The sequence below is a fragment of the Betta splendens genome, chromosome 14, assembly GCF_900634795.4.
Source record: "Betta splendens chromosome 14, fBetSpl5.4, whole genome shotgun sequence".
In the NCBI taxonomy this organism is placed as follows: Eukaryota; Metazoa; Chordata; class Actinopteri; order Anabantiformes; family Osphronemidae; genus Betta; species Betta splendens.
The window spans coordinates 5391983-5408142 of record NC_040894.2 but is presented as its reverse complement, the minus strand read 5'-3'; the positions used below and the strand labels follow the sequence as shown (position 1 = coordinate 5408142).

The 16160-nt window shown below is 42.5% G+C and overlaps 2 protein-coding genes across 3 annotated transcripts; both read right to left on the bottom strand.

Moving 5' to 3' along the window:
* Positions 1-2583: 2583 nt before the first annotated feature.
* sod1 (superoxide dismutase 1, soluble) lies at positions 2584-5119 on the bottom strand. Its single transcript, XM_029173620.3, has 5 exons — positions 4960-5119; positions 3910-4006; positions 3711-3780; positions 3237-3354; positions 2584-3032 (listed from the first exon to the last, which is right to left on the bottom strand). The coding sequence occupies exons 1-5, from the start codon at positions 5029-5031 to the stop codon at positions 2925-2927; spliced, it is 465 nt and encodes a 154-aa protein (XP_029029453.1). The 5' UTR covers positions 5032-5119; the 3' UTR covers positions 2584-2924.
* Positions 5120-5604: 485 nt separating this feature from the next.
* Positions 5605-14768, bottom strand: scaf4a (SR-related CTD-associated factor 4a). 2 transcript variants are annotated; one of them, XM_055514672.1, is made up of 20 exons: positions 14599-14768; positions 13355-13438; positions 13204-13248; positions 12955-13116; positions 12701-12833; positions 12487-12614; positions 12190-12366; positions 11924-12006; positions 11754-11838; positions 11450-11626; positions 11232-11305; positions 10899-11083; positions 10685-10785; positions 10348-10461; positions 10103-10259; positions 9770-9897; positions 9439-9592; positions 9094-9246; positions 8762-8881; positions 5605-8713 (listed from the first exon to the last, which is right to left on the bottom strand). In XM_055514672.1, exons 1-20 carry the CDS (start codon positions 14626-14628, stop codon positions 7566-7568), a joined length of 3438 nt encoding a protein of 1145 aa, XP_055370647.1. In that variant the 5' UTR covers positions 14629-14768; the 3' UTR covers positions 5605-7565. The 2 variants fall into 2 exon arrangements, with proteins under 2 accessions (XP_055370647.1, XP_029029452.1); XM_029173619.3 differs by having other exon boundaries at positions 5605-8881; positions 14599-14767.
* Between the last annotated feature and the right edge of the window lie 1392 nt (positions 14769-16160).

Genomic DNA, 16160 nt, shown 5'->3' with positions numbered 1-16160 from the left:
AGGCTCACAGCAGGTTCAAACCCTGAGCCCAACACAACAGCCACACGCTCCTACCGACGGCTCAGGCTGATGGTGACAAACTGGTTTCTGCTCTTTTGCAACGGTTCCTCTTTCTGCACCTCCCTGCAAAAACGCTCGCGCTGAATGCACATTTGAATGGGAAATTGATTTACATAACAGAATTTAGTCTGTTTGCAGGGAAATGATCGGCATGAGCTCGCAATGAGGAACGAAGTGGAGGGAGAAACAATGATTTGCGTGGTTGTATGAGGATGTTTCCTCCAGCACCACCATTAGAATCTGACTACAGTGAACGCTGAGTCTTGCTAAAATCTTTACACTGTATTTCTCATACTGTAATTTGATAACATATACTAGTAAAGCAGCTGAGAAACTGAAGAGCTTAAAAGGGAAACTACCACAAACAGCCTCCACTCTCATGATCACGACACTGAGCTCAGGGGTCAAAGGTTAGGCCACACGGGTCCTGTAATTAGCCTGTCTGCCACCCAGCCATGTCTCGTCCGATGGGCACCGTTTATGGCATCTCACCCCTGACCTATGGCTCCCAGGCTCTAAAATATCCTCACAATGTTACCGGTGGATGGTGGACGGCGAGTGAAACTCTCACCGCAAGGACTGGAAGGAGGTCAGAGGGCACGCGATGGGAGAGGTTCCAGGGTTGGGTCTGCTACCAGACAGCAGAGATAATACCTCAGATCAAGCATTCGGTGGCTGTAGTCATTAGTTATAGACACACCTCAATAAGCATTTCATCTTCCTACTGAAACAACACTGTACCAGTTCTCCCATTGTCCAACGCTACCTGGGAGAGGCTCCAACCGCCTCCTAATTCAGAAGGATAACTGGTTATAGATAATAAATGGATGAATAACACATTTTCTATACATATTGGATGTATAGGGGGTGTGGGGTATGTACAGTGTGCAGCCATTAAAAGCCTGTCAACAGTGTTTAGCTGCAGCACTGCTTCGTACATCCAGTGCTGCAGCCCTGGGGGACGACAGTTGGAAGACATCTCCAGAAATGTGACCACACTGGTTCTCGTCAGTCGTCCTCTGGAGTGCACGGCTGGACGCACATCAGAACATGTACCTCTGAGCCTGGTGTGAGGAAGAGGAGAGCCTAAATCGTAGTTCAGGAACCAAGCACCTCACAGCACTTGTAGTTGCTGCATACGACTTTTTAGCACCACATGCTTTCCTTTCTGTGATGCACTTACAGTCACGCATTGTGAATATGCGGTCCCAGGTAAAACCCGAGAGCATTTGCATTGACTCTTTCCAGGTTTTGACAAAATGTACAAACTCAGGTCTATGATATCGACTTTCAGGACAGAAAACAGAGACGGACTGGCTTTTAACTTGACCTTGTGTCAACAGCTGGCTAGACAGACCCTGTTGTTTTTGAATTTAATGGTATTCTATTATTTTCTATTCTGCCCCACGTTTTCATCCTAAGCTTTGTTGAGCTCTCCCACTGTCACAGCCTCTCCCTCACTGTCAGCAGCATCGGTAGTCTCTATTATTCATCACTTCCACTCCCAAGCTATTTATACCAGCTTTTACAGTCAGTCAGTCTTTCCGCTCTGTTGGCTGCATCTGTCTACACTAATACAGCTCTTTCAACATGCATATGCAGTTTGGGACTGTCTCTGAGTCGCTGGCCTGAAAAAGCATCACTACAGGTACCTAAAACACAAAGAAAGGCATGTGCCTAAACTGCGTTCCATTGGACTAAAATGTCCATTCACACTAAAACAGTCACTGTAAAGCACTAAATCATGCTGCAAATGGTTAAAGTTCTCCAATATTTATTTAGCACTGCCACCAATTCTTTAGCCTGACTGCATTCATCAGAGCCAGAGATGCGTCCTGTATGTTAATGGATTATTCCACAGCATTCACAGCTAAGCGTATCATAAAATGTACACTCTGCAACTTGCTCTGAATTCCTCCCTGAGGCATTAAGCCCACTGAGGAACATCTAATATCTTACTTCCCCAGCAGCAGAGCAGACAATGAAGGTGCTTTTACATGGAAGCAGCTGCAACTTCAACCTTATGGACTTATAATACTTGATGTTTCTGTTTATGTATTAATAACCAGAAATAATTATTATCAAGGCAACAGGCAGAAATTCAGCATGCTACAAGTTTAAGGAACTACCTTGAACACATTAGTGACTTGCATGCACAGTTCGATTCCCACAATGTAAAAATCGTCAATGAGAGCAGTATTAGTGTAGTAATCTTTACAACTTTGGTCTTTGTGAAAAGTAGCAGCGCCCCCTAGAGGATGTGAATGCTTAACACAACCTAGATGAATTTGGTGGGTAAGGCTTCCTACAAACATCCTGCCTAAGAATCTAGGTTTAAACCGTTTGAAATGAAAAACATTCATTGGTAAAAGGCAGTATCAGAAACAGGCTGACATGGGCTTTAATGAGTAGTAATAAAATAACAAATATTGATAAATCATTGAATCTCTTTGGGCCTGGTAGAATATAGAAAAATGCATATTGCTATTAAACCTGTAAGACATTGGACTTGCGAGAATAAAGCATGAGCCACTTGTACTTTAATGATGTCAATATGGCACTTTAGAGGCTGAACAATAGCCAACAACACACGATTACTACAGGATTCAGATGAAATAAATGTTTAATGTGTACCTTTGTTTCATCTGTTAACACATTACTGCAACTATACATTTTCCAGGATCAAACATATCAGCAGACAAACTCACATTGCTGTAACGGAAAGAGAAGAAAGATGAAAGAGGCTCATCCAGTCTCCCGACTAATCAATAACAAGCTGCAGAGTGTTGAAAAGGACAAACTCTCATTAAAGTAGCTAAGTTGGTCATATTAAGTGCTGTAAAGCTTATTTCAGTGCACAAATATTACTGGGCAATGCCAATGACACCACAGGCAAGACGTCCACCAGCATTTCCAGTTTTTAGACTCTCTGGATCGCCTCCTTTTCCCAGGTCATCTGCCTTCTCGTGAATCTAGAAGACAGACCAAAAATGTTCAACAGGGAAAAGCTTGCATGCTCATTTACTCGTTATTATTATTATTAAGGCCCTGAAATGTTAACTTACTCCATACAGTGACCTGTCTCCTAAACCTATGATGAATTATTTGCTAACCTAGCTAACTGACTAGGCTCATACTTTGCTCAGAATAGTGTAAACTAAGTCAATTTTACTCACCACCATGGTTCGGCCTATGATGGAGTACTGGCCAGCCAGAGTAATTACACTGTCATTGATGTTGATCTTGGCAACTTTATCTTCTCCTGCAGTCACATTACCGAGGTCGCCAACATGCCTGCACATTGAAAATCCAATAATTACAGAAAAAAGCTGTTGTTTTAATATTAACTTATAAGCACTGTATATGGTGCTACATTGGGTTGTGTGGTAAGCTCAATTCTCGTTTACTGTATGTCGAGCATAAAGACAAACTGAAATAAAGCTAAAAAAAACATTTATAAGCAGAAAAATGAAAATCTTCAAAATGCATGTTTGATTAAATTGATAAGTGTTATTCAATCAGTGTAATCTCCAGTCAAATAAATAAATATATAATTGCAACAGACTCCCTTAATTTCTGTCTTAATGCTGGCTTTTGCATTAGCATTTATAATGGTAATTACCAAATACAACAAACGGACTTTAACTCACCTCTCTGCATCTTTAGGACCAGCATGATTCTTGCCGTGGGGATTGTAGTGAGGTCCTGCACTGATACACCCTGAGAAATAAGAAAAAAGAATACCAGCACAAATGCATCAGTCATGACACACACCTGATGTTAGGTCTCAGAATATGTACAATAAAAACGGACAGTGGTTTTAACCAACAACTGCGTTGTCATGCTTACCATTTGTATTGTCTCCAAATTCATGGACATGGAAACCATGCTCACCCGGGGTCAGGCCTTTAATTTCTCCAGTCACTTTCACAGGGGCAGAGTCATTCTGGCAGAACACCAGGCAGAATTAGCATTAGAGGGTAGAAAGAAACAAAGGAGGCGTCCAAGCCAGGTGGCTTTGGGTTACGTCCATGTCAGGCACGTGCTCCACCCCAAACAGGAACTACTATTATGGGGAAAACAAGAAGTAATAATACAACATGCATTCGTTTTAACTTGTAAGCGCATTTTTATCAGACAGCAAAACAAACAGAACAATTTTAAAATGTTTTACATAATTTTATTTTTCATGTTCTCCGCTGTGTGACGCAGTACACTGCCTCCAGTCTTCCACGCTTCAATCTTATCTCGTCTAAGGCATTAAGCCACAGGTCAAGCAATGACTCAGCAAAATTAAATTAGCGCGCGGTTTCCTCGCGTGTCAAAAAGATTCCAACAATTCAACAGCAACCACATTCAGTACATCGGTGATACACCGACGTCCAGACGTCAACGTCAGGAAACCGCATGGGTTCGGCCGCGTTAAACTCACAAACTGACAAGGCTAACGTTCACGTTATGCAACAGGCGCTTGAACGCAAGTTCCGTTGATGATTAACCGATGTTCAAAGGTTGAAAAGCAAAAGCTGGTCATTAATTTAACACTTAGCAAATTAGTCAATTACTGATGCAAAGCTGCAACGTGCATACAAACGTATTTTGCATTAAAACCTGTATATTGTCGAGAAACCCTATGTAGATCATCGAGTGTTTCAAAAGCCACACGCCTTGTCGTACTCATCTGTATCGTACATGTACGTGTATGTAGCTGACAGAAGCCCAATCTGAGTTCATACAATTAACACAACGCAAGTGGCTCGTGAGAGAACTTAGCTAGCTTAGCATCTGAAAGCTAACTAACAGTTCCTAGAGAGTGCGTATCAAGGCTCCCATTAATGGTAAGAAACCGGCTAGCTACATCATTAACTCTTCATCTGATAACAGCAAATGACGACATACTTCCTGTTCGAAATGAACGGTCCCGCTGGTTTCTCCGGATCCTTTCAGCACGCACACTGCTTTGAGCACCATCTTTGCAGTAGTTTGCTTCGAAGGACTGTCAAGTTTGTGCACGCTCTCTGGACACAACTAAACCGTGTTAGAGGTTGGTGGGCGGGCCCAAGGACTGATAGCCAATCACAACAAAATACGACCAAACGGTAGGTCACCATTGGTCACTATCTGAGACGGCAGTAGGTCATCAAGCGAATGAAAAACGTCACCCACACTATTTTAATAGATATCAACAGCCTTGATTTAACATTTCACCATAAACATAATACATAAACAGAAATAAAAATAAAAATCAACGAATGAAACGTTTGAATCCCCAACAATCACTGGCGGTTTATTCTTTATTGAAAAAATAACGGTACATTAACTAGTAAGCAGGAACCTTTAAGGCAGCAGTGGCCATTAATATTAACGAAGTAACAAGCATTAAACCTGTGTTAACACGGAGGAAAAGGCAGCTCAGCAACAGATCAATGTGAGCAGATGAGGTTAGATCCTGTCTGATAAAGCCTGGTGACGTCACAGTGAAGTTTGAGTAGATAAATTGTGTGAAAGTATGCTGAATATCCCAGTTAAAAAGGGGCTAACAAATGGTTTGGTAAAAAAATAGTTTATTAAAAACAATTTCCTACGACTGAAATATTGAAGATTTTATGTCCATGTCTTCTGTAATTTAACAAATCATAGAAACATCTGTCACTTTTCATACCATGAGAAGTTAAAAACATTAAAGCAAAGGGCCTTGGTTATTCCTTGTTCCTCTTCAACAAAACAAATCACAGATTATAACAAGTACGATACCTTAGAATCATCAGTGATACAAGCATATTTACAGCAGTGTCCTAAGCAATTTTCCATCATTTAGTTTTTTTCACTGGTGCTTCTGTGCTAAATTTATTCATGAACAGGGGTTGAACCAATAAAATATTGACTCTGTAATACAAGTGTGTCTGTACACACATCAAGTTTGAAAACTGCACATTGTCTGAAGACAAACAGTATATTATTTCTCTGTGCGTCTCCATTTTTTATATTTATTTAACGGACTAAAAATGCAGTCGTGTTTTTGCCTGCAGAACTAAACATCTGTGGAAAAAAATCAAACTAAAACACATAAGAAAAGTATGAGAGGAATTTCACTCAAGCCTTATGGTGTTAAGTTAAAAAATGAAAATCAGAGAAAAGAAAGAAGAAATCAGAAGGACTTGAACTTTACCAGAGAAAACAGTTTGATAGCTGTTTTTCTTCTAGTACATTTGCCATAAATCAGAGTATTCCAGTATTACTTTTGCATACAGATATCTTTGTATAAATCAATCAATATGAAATGTGAAATAAAGCATTGCATTTTTTTCCTTCTCCTTCTGACGATTTTAAGGGGAATATACTACAATACACCTGGATGTCATGTCATGGTGAAATCTGTCATCTTACATGTTCCTTGGCCCTTTAGTCATTATGTCTGTGAAGAGACACAATAGCACAAAAAAGAAAAAACTTTGGCATCTGAGCCCATAAAATGGTTTGTTTGTCTATATGTTTTAGATCAGTTTGATTATGTACATGAATAAACAATTTTTTCAGAGACTTTGCCATGTTATGATATCTGAATAAAGAACAATATGATTAAAGGATTAACCGAAACATTAGAATTAATTAATTATTATTCCTTTTTTCACCCTCAAAAGGAACTGGGTCTTTTGTTAGTTAAATGTGACCCTAACTTTACGGTAGATTCTGAGACCTTTTGAGAATTAGATTAGCTTCAATGCAATAATACATTTGTTAGTAAGAATATTTGTCCTAATGAAATTATTGATTTATGTATTAAGTGGATGTTTAGGCACAAAGGGCAGTGGCCAGTTAATGTACTCATTTATCGGTTACTCTACCACATGCATGATGGTTGGGTTTACTAGCACATTCTGAAGGAAGTTACATAAATAGTACTTCTTTTTTCGTCAAACACACCTGTGGTTCACTGGCTTTGATACTACAGCGACGGACTGACTAAAACCCTAGAAAATGCAAACCAAACAACAGATGACGGTATAAACTGACTTACAGAAGTGTTTGAGCAGATGTTTAAAGTGTGACATGACATTTTGGCAATTTTTAAAAAGTATTTTAAAATAAATAAATTGCTGAAGGTTGCTCAGTGGCATAGAACCGAGGAAGTAACAATGTAAAAATAAATGTGTTTCAAAGAAATGACTTGCTCCTTCTCTTTACAAAGGAACTTCAAGTCAAACAATAAAAGCTACACTTGTAGATGCCAGATGGAAAGAGCTAAGATAGCATGCAAGCAACTTTCATTCTTACAACTTACAGGAAGGAGAAAAACGGTAGAGCCAAAAATTAACAGAAGTAATGTGAGGAATTTGTTTTTAAGAAATGTGCTGCTGCCCCAAAACTGACAACTGATCAACTGGAAAACTGTGACTGGTTAGAATTAATATGCAAAGAGGTGAAGCTCGCTATCATAGTGGAAAGCACAGTTTTATCTTTCAGTGTTACACAACAGTCTCTGGCAGAGAGAGCAGTGGACAAGTCTATAATGCTGCTTCCTCTTTTGTTTCTGTGGGCTCCTTTTGAGCTGAAGGTGGGAGCTCGGAGGGGATCGGCCCACTTGCAGCAGTAGTTACTTGTGCAGCTGCGGCCGCAAGTTCTGATTCTGTCTGCTTTTGAGAAACTTCTATACTTGGTTCTTTACTGGTCTCCACAGTAACTACGGGAGTCACACGAGGTTGTCCTGTGTTGTTCGCGGTCCGGAATCTGTCCATGTTTTCCAGTTCAGCCAATCGATCATCCCTGTCCCACCGCGTTGTCCTCTCCCGACGCTCTCGTCTTGGCCTGTCCCCTTCTTTTAATTCGGCTCCTCTACCTCTTTCTCGACTCCCTCCTTCCCCTCTTCCCTTTTCTCCTGTCTCCCCCCTTCCATACTCCTTCTCCCCATCTTCTCCCCCCCTCCCATGCTCCTTGTCACGATCCAGGCTGCTTCGCTTGTCCCTCCAATCTCGCCTCTCTCTGTCCCGTTCTCGATCCCGGTCTCTGTCCCGTTCTCGATCCCGGTCTCTGTCCCGTTCTCGGTCTCTGTCCCTGTCTCTATCCCTGTCCCAACCGCCTCCTCGGTGATCGCCTCCATCTTCTTGCCAGCCTCCAAGTCTCTCTCTCGCATCTATTCTATCAGCTCCTAATCCTCTTGCCCCATCTCCAAATGAACGTCTTCCTCCAAAGCCTCTGTCCCTCTCTCTGTCCCTATCTTGATCCCAGTCTCTATCTCTCTCAGGCTCCCGGTCCCTGAATCCAGGCCTGTCTCCTCTGAATGGTCTGCTATCCATTTCCTCTGGCCCCTCCAGGCCACGAGGACCCACTGGTCTAATAAATGGAGGAGGAGGAGGGCCTTGAGGAGGAGGGGGGCCATGCCCATGTGGAGGAAATGGTGGCCTCATGTTGTGAGGAGGAGGCATCCCAAAGCCTCCTTTAGGTGGTAGTGGTGGTTCATGGTGCATCATCTGAGGATGTGGGCCCCTAGGTATCATCTGTGGTGGCAAAGGGGGCATGCTGGGGTGAGGGGGTCTTGGCCCATGGGGTGGAGGGAAGCGCTGCATGTGTTGTGGGGGTGCAAGAGGGGGGCGGTGGAGTGGGATTATACCAGGCCTTGCACCAAGAAGACCGCCAGAAGGAGGTTGGATGTTTCCTGGAGGACCGCCTGGAAGAGAAACAGGGGGTCCCCCAGGAATTGCACCTGCAGGTACACCTGGAGGTCCAGTTGGGGGTACACCATGAAGACCACTGGGAGGTCCACCAACAGGTACTCCAGGAGGAACAGCTGGAGGTCCACCCACAGGAAGACCTACCTGGTTACCTGGAAAACAGACAGAATATGATTGAATATGATGATTGAAGTTTATTTCAATTTTCATAACCGTTAACAGTTATTACAAAGGAACTTCTAATGGTTGCTTCTTATAGGTTTTTTGAAAGCAACTGATTTTTAGGTCTACACCTCTCTATGTGAGTGGTGAACAAATCAACTCTATCAAATGAACAATCGGGATAAAATCAGGATAAACTGACCCAGAGGTCCCATCTGGTTGTTGAAGATGTTGGGAACCTCAGAGACTTCATCGTTTTTTCTACAGCCCAGACCTGCTGGGTCAAGAGGCAGGTCCTCGACAACTTTGGAGGAAGGTGGGTGACCTACAGGCATGGCACCTGGGGGAGGAAAACCTAGGAGAAGAGTCCAAAAAAATAATGTTGACCGAAATGTTTTTTTCAAATTGAACATTGAAATAAAAACGAGTAGGAGGAGAAGCCAAGTGTTCCATATCCTCTTATTTTGCAGAATGTAATGTGGGTCTAGTGTGATATCTGGTGAAGTAGAGTGACAATAACTGTCCAAGCTGTGAGAAGTGGTGCTACCTGGAGGCATCTGCATGGGGTTAAAGCCCGGTCTGATGAAAGGAGGAGGTGGGATGCCTGGAGGGAAAGAAGGCGGAGGCATGCCCATGGGACCAGGAAAGACGGGAGGCTGGAGAGAACCCACACCAGGAATTGGCTGCTGTGTTGGAGGCACCTGAGAAAATTCACAGTATATATTACAGATGTCAAACAAAACATTTACTCCCCAGTGAAGCATGCATGTTATCTAATCCCCTGTGTCTTTATTTGTTTGCTGCTGTTGGATGTGCCACACCAGCTGACTATGCATTCCCTTATAAAATACTGGTAAGTCCTTCCACCTGCTGTTTACCTGTGCAGGGGGAGCAACTGGAGCAGACAGCGGTATAACATGCGTCTCCTCCAGCTGCTGTGGCTCTGAGCGGCCATTATGGGTGAGTTCCTCCTGTAGATCAAGAGTCTTCCTTATGCTAGTCCACTCTAAAAGAAAGATTTTGCACACCAGTAAAAAAGGGGACAACTCACCAGGAAACAGTAACACTCTAAATAATGTTTTTTTATGACGGTATATTATGAGTATAAAATATAAAGATGATTTTCACTTTACTTAGGCCAGTTTAACCAGTTTTGCTTGTATTTCCTAGGATGCTAATATGATTTCCTGTCTGTCTGTCCGTGCTTTTACCTGGTGATAAGGTGTCTATATCCAGTATTCCTCCGTCTTTCACCTCCTCCAATTGATCCTCTCTGATTTTAGACCAAGGTATGTATGTGACACCCAGATCTACTTCCCAGTACTGTTTAAACTCAGCCTTTATGCCCTTGTTCAGAGCCCAAGCAATCTGCTCAGAAAAAAACAAAATAAATAACAAAAAAATGAAAACATTTTTTTTTTCTATTTAAAAAGCAACTTGTGTTTCTCTCACTTACCTTGATGGCTTTTTGGTTAACTTTGTAATTTCCTCTACCGAGCTTCTGCAGAGCCCTGTAGGCATCTTGCCTGTGTATCATGACGATATAGGCGCAGCCACGTGGAGGGATCATCTTAAGACACAGGGACAAAGAGATGAGTTAACAAGCAAGAGTTTAAGAAAAGCAAGAGTCTAACTGCAAATGAGCTGAACATTATTTAATGCGCAAATAAAAACATAGTGACCATTACAGCTGATTGTCTTATAAGCAATCAAGGTTAAACAACAAAGAAAAGCTGTTAATGTATCTTAATTTCATAAATAAATAGCAACATTATCTCTAAAATCTAACTTACACTGATGGATTCTATCTGTCCAAACTCTTCCAGTAAACAGGCAACATCCTGCTGTTGTGTTCTCTTGTCCAGCTGGCCCACCCAGAGAGTTGTACTGCAAACTAAAACAAAAGGTAAAATGACAGAAGTTAAAACTAAAACTGCATGATCCTGTACAGGAAAGCACATTTATATTAGACTTAAATGATCTGTATGTAAGTAGGTGATGGCTTACTGCTTAGCGTCTTGTTCTTGAGGGGCGGAAGGCCTTTCTGCCGTCGCTCCCTCTCTCTTTCCCTGCACTCCTGTGAGGAAGAACGTGCAGAATGATAACGGCGATCTCTGGAGCGTGAGCGGGATCGCGTGTGCCTTGTTCGCCGTGTGCGGGAATTAGACCGCGACCGCCTCCGCTTCGGAGACCTGGAGAGAATGAAAGGACATTGCAACGCGTGTTATGTTCATCGCAAGCGTAACATAAGCAGCTTATGCGCATAAACCAAAATAAATGAAGGAAAGTGTGCACAAGGAAACCTATTTTGGAATGTCTTATTGCGTTTCAAATGTTTACCTGGAGCCTGAGTGAGACCTCCGACCATGTCTGCCATCCATCACAGATAAATGATCCGTATCCATGGACAAATCCTGATAAATGTTGAACAAGACAATGTTATGATTTGTACCAAATCCATGTATACATTTGTTTACAAAAAGAAAGTTATAAAAGTCTTTCTCAGAGTGGCTTGTAGGGTGCTGTTATTTTGATTATACATTACACAACTCTTCTACCTGCTGTTGCTGGGCTATGCCCAGGGGAGGGTATACCCCTGGAAAACCTGGAGGCCCAGCTGTACCAGGGAGGGACTGTCCTGGCAGAGCATTTCCCATAGGAGGCATCATCATTGGGTAGCTGTGTCCTGGTGGTAATCCACAGGTCTGAAGCTGACCATTAGGAGGAAGAGGAACCTGAAAAACACACACATGATAAACATTGTGCATGTACACTACATACCACAATAAAATCACTAAATTAGGCAGAATTAGACTGAAACCCCACCTGTTTGCTTTGGTGAGTCCTGCACTTAGTTCTTACCTGTTGTGAGGGATCTTGTGACATGTTAATCATTGGTGGTTTAAAGTGCTCCATGTGCTGAGAGAAGGCTGGAAGCTGCTGCATACTGTGAAGATAAAAAAGCAAAAAAATAAACTGCAAAATCTTCCCACCTCCCGGCATCAGACATGTTGTAGCAATCTATCTCTTACAAAGCCTGCGATGACATATCATCCTTCTTTGTCTCTTCTCCAGTTTCTGGCTCATCGTCATAGTCAAAACGGTCCAGCAATTTCTAACGGAGAAACAGAGAGAGGTTGTAACTGTAAAGAAATAAATGATCATGATGTTTTTATTGCACTTTGATAAATCTTATACTTCACGCCTTGTCTAATAAAATGTGTAAAATACTTGACCTCCACCACAATTTAATGCATTGACTTAGTTTACTGTGAGATGAGCATATATAAAAATGCACCTTGTCAAAGGCCGTTTTGTGCTGAGTGGGCTGCGTAGATGGGGGAGGCTGTGACACGACTGCGCCCAGGCTAGTGGTGATATTTTGGGGCTGTGTTTGTATTGCATGGAGAGGAGAGGGAGTGTCAGTCTCTGGTTTTACTGGCTGTTGCTGAAAGTTCTGAAGCATCTGTTGAAGCTAAAACAGAGACAGAGAGTCAAAGTAAATAGTTATGGTTAAATGCCTAAATGCTACAAGCAAGGACATTACATCAAACAAAAGGTGATGATAAAGCCGAGGACAGTCTGCCTTACACACCTGTTGACCCTGAAAAAGCTGAGCCACAGCAGCAAAGGCATCAGAGTTTTGCAGCTGAGCAGCAGATGGCATGGTGGAGTTGGCTGTTACGGCAGTAACTGGCTCTTTAGCTGGAGATGGAGGGGAACCTAATGGAAAAAAAGCAATAGAATGATGTTTTGGAATAATAGCATTAATGACCTTCACTATAAAAAACAACATTTACACAAATTACCTGGCTCATCGGGTCCGGTGTAGGGTGCAGAAGCACTACTAGTGCCAGCCGCCATATCCAAGAGAGGCTGAATAACCTCAATCTTAAACACCCCATTCTTCTGCCACAGGTTCAACACCCGCACTATCTTACTCTACAATGAAATAAGGAAAGAAGAAATAACTGAATGAAAAGGCACACAAAGACACTGTGCCAAAACCACATTCTATGATATAATATTAAGCTTATCAAAATGTCTAGTAGCACTTTCTTACCCTGTCCTCTACAGGGCAAAGGCAGAGGTTCTCAAAAGTTCCTGTAATGTTTTTGGTAAATCTTGGGCCAAACACATCCTTGTCTGGTCCAAACTGGTGTCTGGACTGCCTGACAATAGAATCCACCACATACAGGCCTGCAACCTTGTATTCAGGTTTACACTAGGGAGAATGGCAGGAAACAAAACATTTTAGATACATGCACATATGGTGAGGAGAAGGTGTGACGACGAGACCAGCTTGTCTAACCTTTTTGATGAACTTTTCAACAATCTGGACCACATGTTTGTAGAGCTGAGAAAGGGAGAGAAAGATAATCAGCAAAATATTGGCTACAAATATAAAATATAAAAAAACATATACAGAAAAGTAAGCTACACAGACAAGTAATTAACCTTACTTTCATAGCTTTGATGGCAGATTTGGTGATGGAGATCATCTTTGCCCGTGAGATTGGGGGCTTGGAGTCCATCAGTGAGAATAACTACAGAGTGGAGAACAGATGAATGACATGACTAGAGTCCTAAGTCCTGTCTATTACTGTCTGCTACCTCTGAACTTAAAGGTGACTCTTTCATCAGCACTGTGGATTGATAACATTGAAAGCCTTTCTCTCATTGTTATGTGTAGTGTGATAAAAGGATGCTAACAGCTCTAGTCGTACTTGATGTGCTGTAACTGCATAATACTGTCACATGTAGCTGCCACAAACACGTAATTTATGGTTCACAAAACAAATTAATGACACTGGTACAGAACAACTGGTTAAACGTGCAAATGTTTGTATATTGTTTGTATACAGACCATGTATGTGCTTTTAATGCCGCTGGTTTAAATGGATGTGACTTAGCACTAACTTAAACCAAATGCACTTTCACAGTAATTACATTCTATAGATACACAAGTTATACCCAAAAGTGATTTGCATAAAGAATCAACTTTCCTCGTTTCTCTACTAAACAGAAACTACATGACGTTTTTCAATAGGCAACGTAAACTTCTCATATGTTATTACACGTTTCCCGAGTCGTTAGGTAGTTGTGATGCAGGCTCTCGGTGCTGAAACTGGAATATACGGACAAATGTCAGACAAACGAGCCAAGTGGGAGAACGGAAACAACTTAGCAGACTTGTCCTGTCTTTTGGCTGGACTTTAACATAAACAGTGGGTTCTTAGGCCGTATTCTAGCCCGGTCCAATACCATCTCTAAACAGAGGGTGAGGACGTTACTGGTGCACATGTAAACGCAGTGTTTGTACGACTGCTGCAGCAAATGTAGGAGCGAGTGTCAGCAGCGTGTTAACCTCACCAACACCCCTCTTAGTAACCACACTCACGCACGCTAACACGAACTGCGATGCCAGGGGCCAGTGCAGAGCGGCGACCGATGCGTTAGCTTGCTAGTTGCCCAAAAATGCAATAGCTTCTTTGATTAACGTCATTCGCGTGGTGGGAGTGCAAAACAAACGATGTTTCCAATGGCCTGGATAGGAGTGAAATAGACTAGTATACTAGTCTAGGTGTGCTAGCTAGCCGTACGGGCCCACGGCTCGGTCCTGTTCGGCTAGCTCCAGTGCTACACTATGACCAGCACCGCCAGTCTTGGTGAGCTCAGGCTCAAGCGGCTCCTAAAGGCGGCTTACCTCCTGGTTGAAGGCGTTAACTGCATCCATGATTGCCCAACGCCCCGAACCTTCCCCGCAGCTCCCAACGTCCCACTTACAGCGGTGTTTATTCAAGGAAGGGTCGGAACAACATGTCCGCTCCCGGTAGCTAACCACTGTTAGCCTAGCATCGGTAGTTGTCGGGTCGGCGGCCACGGCAAAGCATGATGGGATTCAAAGTGGTCGTTCCAGGTTGTGTCCACTAGGTGGCGCAACGTTCCGGTGAATTAAAGTCTGGCTACGTTTATCGTGTATTGCATACAACAAACACGTGCATAATAAGTCTGAACGTGTATTAAAATTCAGTCTTTACAAAAACAGAAAGACATTAAGGTTAGAATGTCCAAATTGGTCATAATAAGTTGATCTTTAAAAGTTGCAGCTTTCTTAATAAAAATATTATACAACAAAATCATTTAAATCAATTTACACTGACACTGATTACAAGACCCCGTTGAAGAATCATTGGCTTTTAATAGAAATGTAAAAATCTCTAAAACAGGCTATATATTTTACTTGCTGTAAAAATTGCAATAACGAGACTGGCTCTTGTAGTACAAAATATTCCCAATAGGCGGCGGTGTACTTATACTTTTGGTTCCATGTCTCGGTGTCTGGTTCAGTGTCTAGAAAGCATTGTCCAGCAGGCACTATAGGTAGATACAGCTATTCTTTTTCTCACCCCCTGGGAAATATAAACCCAACAGACCACGCGTGTATATACACATAGATGACACCACCAGGCTGTTTCTCTGAAAAAATTCATAACATGGCTTCACATTGGTTACTGTACTGTAGGTCTACTTTATTGGGTTTCATAATATTTGTCAGGTGTTTTATTTATTTAGCTCTTGAAGGTAGAATCTGCGATTAGGTATCATATAGAATAATATAGCTATATTAGGTCAGAGTGGAAGCCATATACAGTAAGAAAAAATCAACCAAACTGTTGCTCCTCCCTGCAGGTGTCCTCTTTTGATTGATGAACACCGTGTTAATTAGGTCAGTGAGCAACCACGAGCGAAAAGAATATTCCTTTGTGTTGTGCATGGTTCTACAACTTGATTTGTTGGCACAGGTCCAAGTTCGGCACCAATCATCAACGCAGGAACGACGCCAATAGCTAAATGTCGAAAGAGATTACTTCTTACACACAATGCTCTTATATATGAGGTCTCTGTTCCTATAAACGTGCTGCTAAGAAATTGTGCAATTAAGAGACAGTGCAGTCTTGTGCAAAGCGCGTGGCAGCGCATTCGGGTGCTTCGCGCACGGAAACGTCTACACTGCAGAGACACCTGAAACGTGCAACACGGATTAAAACCCCCTCTATATATTAGCAGTGGTTGTGTTGCTGTCTGTGTCTTCTCTCAACAACCGCGCTCTTTGTTCATAGCCATGAACACTTAGAGCGCACCACGCGAAACGGCAGGGAAGCGGTACCGGGCGGAGCCGTCCCCCTCTTTCTCACATGCGCTCCGCCCGCTTACGCTGATTGGGTTGAGCGTCGCCACCAGCGTGAGGGGCCGTGTGTGTGTGTC

Excerpts from the sequence above, each read along its gene's own strand:
- sod1 (XM_029173620.3), bottom strand. The coding sequence starts at position 5,031 with ATGGTGCTCAAAGCAGTGTGCGTGCTGAAAGGATCCGGAGAAACCAGC. Across the intron at positions 3,355-3,710 it reads GGTCCTAAAGATGCAGAGAG|GCATGTTGGCGACCTCGGTA; the intron begins GTGAGTTAAAGT and ends TTCAATGTGCAG. Across the intron at positions 3,033-3,236 it reads TCATAGGCCGAACCATGGTG|ATTCACGAGAAGGCAGATGA; the intron begins GTGAGTAAAATT and ends TCTGTCTTCTAG.
- scaf4a (XM_029173619.3), bottom strand. The coding sequence starts at position 14,628 with ATGGATGCAGTTAACGCCTTCAACCAGGAG. Across the intron at positions 12,615-12,700 it reads CACCGGACCCGATGAGCCAG|GTTCCCCTCCATCTCCAGCT; the intron begins GTAATTTGTGTA and ends TTTTTCCATTAG. Across the intron at positions 10,786-10,898 it reads CAAGAACAAGACGCTAAGCA|TTTGCAGTACAACTCTCTGG; the intron begins GTAAGCCATCAC and ends CTTTTGTTTTAG.